General features: G+C 52.8%; 1 protein-coding gene across 1 annotated transcript; it reads left to right on the top strand.

Moving 5' to 3' along the window:
• Nucleotides 1-2673: 2673 nt before the first annotated feature.
• On the top strand, nt 2674-6026 carry TFF3 (trefoil factor 3). Its single transcript, XM_006071537.4, has 3 exons — nt 2674-2827; nt 4396-4542; nt 5826-6026. The coding sequence occupies exons 1-3, from the start codon at nt 2701-2703 to the stop codon at nt 5837-5839; spliced, it is 288 nt and encodes a 95-aa protein (XP_006071599.2). The 5' UTR covers nt 2674-2700; the 3' UTR covers nt 5840-6026.
• The last annotated feature ends 1096 nt before the right edge of the window (nt 6027-7122 follow it).

Raw genomic sequence — 7122 nt, 5'->3', positions numbered from 1 at the left:
CTGTGAGGAATTTGATATGATGTTTTTGTTAATTACATAAAAATCAAGCCATCTGTTAGCTTGGGTTACTCCCCTCTCTGGGAACAGAGCAAATGCCCTGAAAACAATGCAGAAACTGCTCTGTCTGTAAGCCTTATGGGGAGGGGCAAATCAGACATGGGTGTCTCTGCACATGGGTTCACCCAGGGCTCCCTGGGTAGCAGAGCGGGCCTGGGGAGTCATGAAGTGGGACACAGTGCCCGGTTCCAGAGCACACGCAGTCTAGCCCCATGAGTCCCTTGGGGAAGGGCAGTGCTAGAGATGAACCCCTGGGTGGTTTGGGGAGCCCTCCTAAAACATACCCCCACCTGGGGGTTAAGTGCAGCCAGCAGGTGTGTCTGCCCTGGGATGGTGGACAACTCCCACCCCACGGTTCCTGGATCAGAGTTCAACAGAGAGAGAAGAACACCCCGTTAGGAAGGAAGCCTGGAGAACACACCACAACTAGACCCCACGCTCCCCCACTCTCCCCGCCAGTCAGGTGCAGGTGGGGCTGGCATCCTAGATGGAGGAGGAGACCGCAGGGTCCCACAGAGGCAGGTCGCATCACAGCTCTGCCAGGCCTCCTTGGTGACCTTTGGCAGATGTCCAGTAACAGAGACGAGCAAACCCAACTCCATACTGCAGCTGATCCTTCAGCTCTAACCTTCATGCTCTGTGGACAGATGGATGGAGAAATGGATGGATGGACAGATGGAAGAATGAATGGCATGTGTGCTCAGTCGTGTCCGACTCTTTGCAACCCACTGGACTGTAGCCCTCCAGGCTCCTCTGCCCATGGAATTCTCCAGGCAAGAATACTGGAGTGGGCTGCCATACCCTCCTCCAGGGGATCTTCTGACCCAGGGATTGAACCCACATCTCTTAGGTCTCCTGCATTGGCAGGTGGGTTATTTACTGCTGGTGCCACCTGGGAAGCCCTCTTGTGCTCTGTGGCTGGAACTTAATCATGATGCCCTTTCATCTTGGTACAAGTAGGTCACCTATAGCCTGAAATATACAATAGCCCCTTCTCAAGGCTCTGTCTCCCAGCCTTAACTTTTAAAGGTAAAACACGTTTCATTCACATAGAGATAAAAAGTTGCAGAGCAGAGAATGTTTGTCCTGTTGGAAGTTTACAAGAACATGGTGCCTAGACCTGTGTGGACTGCTGCAAGAACAAAGGCCCGGGGTCTAGCCTGAGAAGTCTAGCCCCCGGTCTAGCCCTGGGTCAATTACCAAGAAGTTTGCAGCAACCAGCCACACCCCTCCCCTTTTAGTGGAAATAAACCTGAATTCTAATTCAGCTAAGATGGTTCTTTGGGACACGACGAGTCCACCATCTTCCTGGGTTCCTGGCTTTCCAAATGAAATCGCTACTGTTGCTCCAACACCCATCTCTCGATTTATCAGCCTGTTGTATGAATTTGATAACAACATTTTGAGCCTTAGTTTGTTCCTCTGCAAAGTGGGTATAATTATTCCCATTTCATTTAGATATGCTTTTTAATTAATTAATTAAAAAAAATTTTTTTTGGTTGTGCTGGGTCTTCCTTGATGCGCAAGGGCTTTCTCTAGTTGTGGAGAGCAGGGGTAACTGTCTAGCTATCGTGTGTGCACCACATCGTGGTAGCTTTTCTCGTTGCAGAACACAAGCTCTCGGCTCAAGGGCTCAGTCGTAGCGCACGGGCTCCATAGCTGTGGCTCGAGGATTCTAGAGCTCGAGGGCTTCAGTAGCTGTGGCAGATGCGCTTTGTTGCTTCATAGCATGTGGGATCTTCCTGAAGCAGGGACTGAACCCGTGTCCCCTACGTTGGCAGAACAGATTCTTAACCACTGGACCACCAGGGAAGCCCCTAGATATGTTGTTACAAAATAATTTCCAAGCTTTAGCTTTCACATTAAAAAAAAAATGGAAAGGAAGCTGGGCAAAGTAGAGTGAGTTCCCTTTAGTGTGAACAAATGTGCTTAAATGCACAGAGGACATTCTGGGAAAATGCCTAAGAACTGTGAAACATGAACAGTGGCACCCAGAAGGGGCAGAGTCTTCTGTACTGTCTGACTTTAACAACCAACTGCAGGTATTGTATCCTTATTAAAACATACTCAATACATTTGTTAAAATGTAGTTGATAAAAATAACTTTTTGCTGGAGAAAAAGCAAAAAATAAAGAAAAAGCACCTCTACCTTTCAAGAGCTGTGACATAGAAATGAAATCAGCAAACCTGTTTTACCTGACTTGTGGTTGTCGCCTGTTGTTTCAAGTACTCGAGGTTGGCCTGGGATTAAGTGGCCTGGAAACTCATGTCACTGAGCAGGGACCCTCCTGACCTGCTCCTGGGTGGATTGTTGGGTGGTGCCCAGGCCTGATGATGCTTCCTTGAGCCTCACACTGAGCCTTTGTTCTTTCTTCCTGGCCAGGCTGACAACGGGCATTGACCCTGCTCTGGCTCCCAGGTGTTCTCCCAGATAGAGAGGTGTCCACAGGCAGCTGCATCTGCCATTGCCCCTCACTTGCTACTGCAAAACAGTGGGGTGGGAAGCACCTCTACCCTTTGGGATGGTCGAGCCTCTGGGGACTTTGAGTGGGCGGGGCTGGAGGGAAGGGCTCCCAAACAAACAGAACCTGGAGTGCCTGTGTAAACACAGGGGTATAAATAAGTCTTCTTGGGCAACTCAACATGTTCTCTGAGCAGTCGGGTCCCCAGAGCCAGCCTGTGACCATGGAGGCCAGAACATTCTGGCTGCTGGTGGTGGTGGTCCTGGCCTTGGGGTCCTCCAGTTCGACCGGGCAGTATGTGGGTCTGTGTGAGTACCACTCTGACTCCCTCCCACTGGGCGGCAGGGAGGAGGAGGGGCTGGGTGGAGAGTGGGAACACAGGACTAGGGGACAGGACATGAAAGAGCCAGGCTGGGGGCTTTCTGTGGGCTAGAGGAAAGTGACCAAGCTCCTTAATAATTTAGTGATTGCTACTTTAGCCACCTGATGCAAGGAGCTGACTCATTGGAAAAGATCCTGATGCTGGGAATGACTGAAGGCAAAGGAAAGTGGGGTGGCAGAGGATGAAATGGTTAGAGAGCATCACCAACTCAATAGACTAGATAACTCAATGAACATGAGTTTGTGCAAACTCCAGGAGATAGTGGAGAGCAGAGGAGCCTGGTGGGCTACAGTCCATGGGGTCGCAAAGAATCAGACACAACTTCGGGACTGAACAACAATGACAAACTTACCAGACACATACATTTTCTCTCAGCAGCCCTACAAACTGGGTCTTGCTGTCCCTATTTTGCAGACAAGGGAACTGAGCTTCAGAGAGTTAATAACTGACTCTACTGGTCAGTGTGGAAAGCAGGATGGGAACCCTGGTAGCCACACAAAACCTACCCTGCCACTGCCTTCCTTGCTGGAGACTTCTGAATCAACAGTATAGGTCTTTCTACATTATTCTGGCACATTTGCAAAACACAAAGAAAAGACAAATGAAAACAGCCGCTTCCAGAACATTTTCAATACCTACAGTTTTCATTTAGCCATTGAATTGTGATTCCAGGTGGGGCATGACTGTTCCATTAACTGGATTTTGCAGAAATTCAAGTGTGGCTTTTATCAGGTTCTGAGTGGTCTCAAACTTGGGAGCCATCAGAATCACCTGGAAGCTTTTAAACCTCAAAGCCCAGTAGGATGTGCCAACTACATCGGAAGGTCTCTGGGTGGGAGCAGGTGTCACTGGTCCTGACCCCACCGTGAGCAAAGTTTGGGAACCAGTGGAATAAGGAATTATGAATTGGCAGCCAAAGAAGAGGATTCTAGGTTCCCTGTGAATTCTATTTGCCTAAGGAAAAATCCGGTTAAGGAATGAGGCACAGTGGACTTTTGCTGAGCTTCTGACATAAAGACTTATCTGAAAAGTGAATCATAGAGACCCACAGATACACAGGCACGGTGTGTCGAGGGAAGGAGGGAGAGGCAGAAAAGAGCACACATTGCGGTTTTCTCACTTGAATGCCTACGTTCTATTATCCTATTCATTTTTAAGGGGGAAGTTCTGTTGATTAAACACTGAAGGGAACTTTGTTTCCGGGTTCAGGGGCCCCTGGATTCCTGTGGGTACCTGCCAACTGGCGGGAACCCAGGCTCTACAGCTGCTAGGAGCACCCAAGTGAGAGACCCCGGGCAGCCGGCCAGATCCTTCACAAAACATTTCTCCTTAAATATTTATGGGGAAAGAGGGCTCTGGAGCAGCATGTTGGGGGAGGGGTAGGGTTGTATCCTATGAACTGGGAGCTGCGAGGAGGGTGCGGACTTGTAAATGCGGCCGGTGGACCAACCCCAAGCCAGAGAGGGCTGTCTGACCTGGCTTTGTGTGGGCCAGCGGCGAACCAGTGCGCGGTGCCGGCCAAGGACAGGGTGGACTGCGGCTACCCCGAGGTCACCCCCGAGCAGTGCAACAACCGCGGCTGCTGCTTCGACTCCAGCATCCACGGGGTACCCTGGTGCTTCAAGCCCCTGCAGGAAGCAGGTGAGCCAGATGGAACGCACAAGGTCTTTTGGGCCCCAGGAAGCCACACGCACTTGGGCCCTGGGTGGGCCCCCTATGCCACAGCTGTCTGCTGGGCAAGGCGGGGCTTCCCAGTTGGCACCAGTGGTAAAGAACTCACCTGCTCATGCAGGAGACACAAGAGACGTGGGTTCAATCCCCGGGTTGGGAAGATCCCCTGGAGGCGGGCATGGCAACCCACTCCAGTTTGCTTGCCTGGAGAGTCCCATGGACAGAGGAGCCTGGTGGGCTGCAGTCCAGGGGGTCACAAAGAGTCGGACACGACTGATCACTCATGCACTTAGTTTTTCTTCCTTTCAGAAAGGTGTTCAGAGTCAAGGCCTTATGTAGAGGGAAATAGCTTAAAAGCTCCCCTGGAGAAAAGTGGATATTACATGGGTTTGGAAAACCGGGCTGACTTTCAAGGCCATTTTCAGCAAGCACCCCATTCAGAGTCTTGGTCATTTGTGATCTGTGACGTGCTCTCTGTCTGGACGTGGAGTCCTGGCACGTCTCCCCACCCCGCCACCCACCTCCTGCCTGCACCACGAGGGGCTCCCCCCTCCCTCGCTGGGGCAGTGGGGTGCAGGGTGGCCCCGGGGGACCCTGCCCAGGAGCAGATGGCAGTGCACTGGGTGCTCTGCTTTCCTGGCTGTATTCCGCCCCCCTCCCCGCCTGTCCCCCATCCCCACCCCCTTGGAGGTTGCCGCAAGCCATCTGGAGCCCAGGTGCCAGCTCGCTTTCTAAGAGGCACGTACTACTACGTGAGGCCCTTTCCTGGAATTGGCACAGTGGCGGGGGTGGGGGGGTGGGGGGATGGGGGCACCCTTGCCCTTTGTCCCTGGGGAATGACAAAGGCGCCTTCATTCCAGCCAGCCGGTCTGCCTCCCTAATCAGTTACGGGGTGGGGGGCTACCCATTGGCCAGAGCTCCTCCCCTTCCCGCAAACCCCGGCAGAGGTCCAGAGCCCAGTGGGGAGTCACCCCTGTGCTGATCAGCCCCCCTCCACCCACTCTTCAGCCTGAGAAGATACTTCTTTGAACTCTAGCAGCGACCCTGTCTGGCCTGGCCCATCTCAGGCTCCATTTGTCCTGACCCCTTGGGTACCCCTGGGATATGTGGCTGTTCTCCCAGGGAGTGGGGACTCGACCCTTCCCCAGGGACTTGGCAGGGAGACAGCACACACCACTGACCTGGAGAAGCCAGGCAGCGGTGGCCGGGGACCACACAGCTGAGGGTGATGCTTGTCTGTGCTTCATTTCCAGAATGCACCTTCTGAAGCCACGTGGCTGCCCGACACCCAGGGAGGGGACCTCCGCACTTGGGTACCCTGCCAGCCCACCCAGTGCTCATCCCTCTGCTTCTCTCACACTGCTCCTGGCCAGGCCTGAACCAAATGCCTGGGGCCTGATGTCTTAAAGAATAAAGCTCCCGTGCTCAGCATGAGGACAGGTCTTCATTCCTAAGACTTGACGCCGCTGTGCTTTATTTCTGCCAAGTCACTCTCTTCCTTCTCAGCCTTCCACCAATGGGGGCAGGGAGCAGTGTCTTAGCATCACCCAGCAAAGGGTCTGCCCTAGGCCTGGGGAGCAGGGAAGGACCCCAAAGTAGCTCCCTAGAGGTGAGGATGCTGCAAATCTGAGACCTAGTGTGGCCAGACAGAGAGTGTCACTTAGACACTTAGAAGGTTTCTCACCTTCTAAGCATCACTTAGAATGGTGTTGAGAAACACCATTTCAAATGTAAGTTCCCCCCAAAAGGTTATTCATGACTTTCATGGTAAAGAGAGAGCCAATAAATCCATTTTACCAACTGGCACTTTTTTTGGTATTTCTTTGCAAGTCAAGTGTAGCATCTGTGACACCTTGGCCTTCTTTTGCTATTTTTCCTCTGAAAATGGATGCAGTTTTGATCCGTAAACAAAGTGTCACCATGAGAGCTCTTGAAGTCTTAGCCATCCCCAGATGGAGAGTCATCTCCCCCACTCTTGGAGACACTTGGCTCTCCCAGGACACCAGGAACCTGTCCATACCGTCAGACCTGAGCTCCTGCTCTCCAGGCCACATGGCCGACTCCCCTGATGCTACTGAGGGCCGTTTCTGCTGCTTGGGGGCCAGGAAGTAGTGTGGCCCCCGAAGGCAGGGCTTCTGGGCCTGAGCCACCCTTCCCGCTGGAAAAGAGACACTGGCTCCTTTTCAAAACAAAAGGCTTCCTTTTTAGCCTTGCACTTGGGGCCAGGTCTGTAGAGTGAGAGCCTGTGTTGTGTCCTAGAAGGGAGAGGTTAATACCCTTGTTGTAGGATAAGCAACTCATCCCAAAGCCCTTTGAGGGGACACCAGCCAGAGCCCACCCAGGGGCGGCCTGCCTGTTACACTGAGATGTGTCGAGTGAGGTCTGGTTGGAGGACCAAGAGCTGCCCTGACGTGGCACGTGATTCCCCACGTGGGAGCCCCCACCTGGTCTCCAGCCCTCTCACACCCTCCACCCCAAGAAAAGGACTCTGTCCCATCATCCATCATCCCCGATGGTCCTGAGTCAGCATCTCTTCCTGGCACCAACCAC

Source organism: Bubalus bubalis, chromosome 1, assembly GCF_019923935.1.
Source record: "Bubalus bubalis isolate 160015118507 breed Murrah chromosome 1, NDDB_SH_1, whole genome shotgun sequence".
Lineage (NCBI taxonomy): Eukaryota > Metazoa > Chordata > Mammalia > Artiodactyla > Bovidae > Bubalus > Bubalus bubalis.
The sequence above is the reverse complement of the archived record's forward strand: the minus strand, read 5'-3'. Positions and strand labels throughout refer to the sequence as shown.

What these genes read in the sequence shown, in the direction of transcription:
- TFF3 (XM_006071537.4), top strand. Translation starts at nt 2,701, where the DNA reads ATGTTCTCTGAGCAGTCGGGTCCCCAGAGCCAGCCTGTGACCATGGAG. An exon ending in CGGGCAGTATGTGGGTCTGT is followed by an intron (nt 2,828 to 4,395) that starts GTGAGTACCACT and finishes TGTGTGGGCCAG; the next exon opens with CGGCGAACCAGTGCGCGGTG.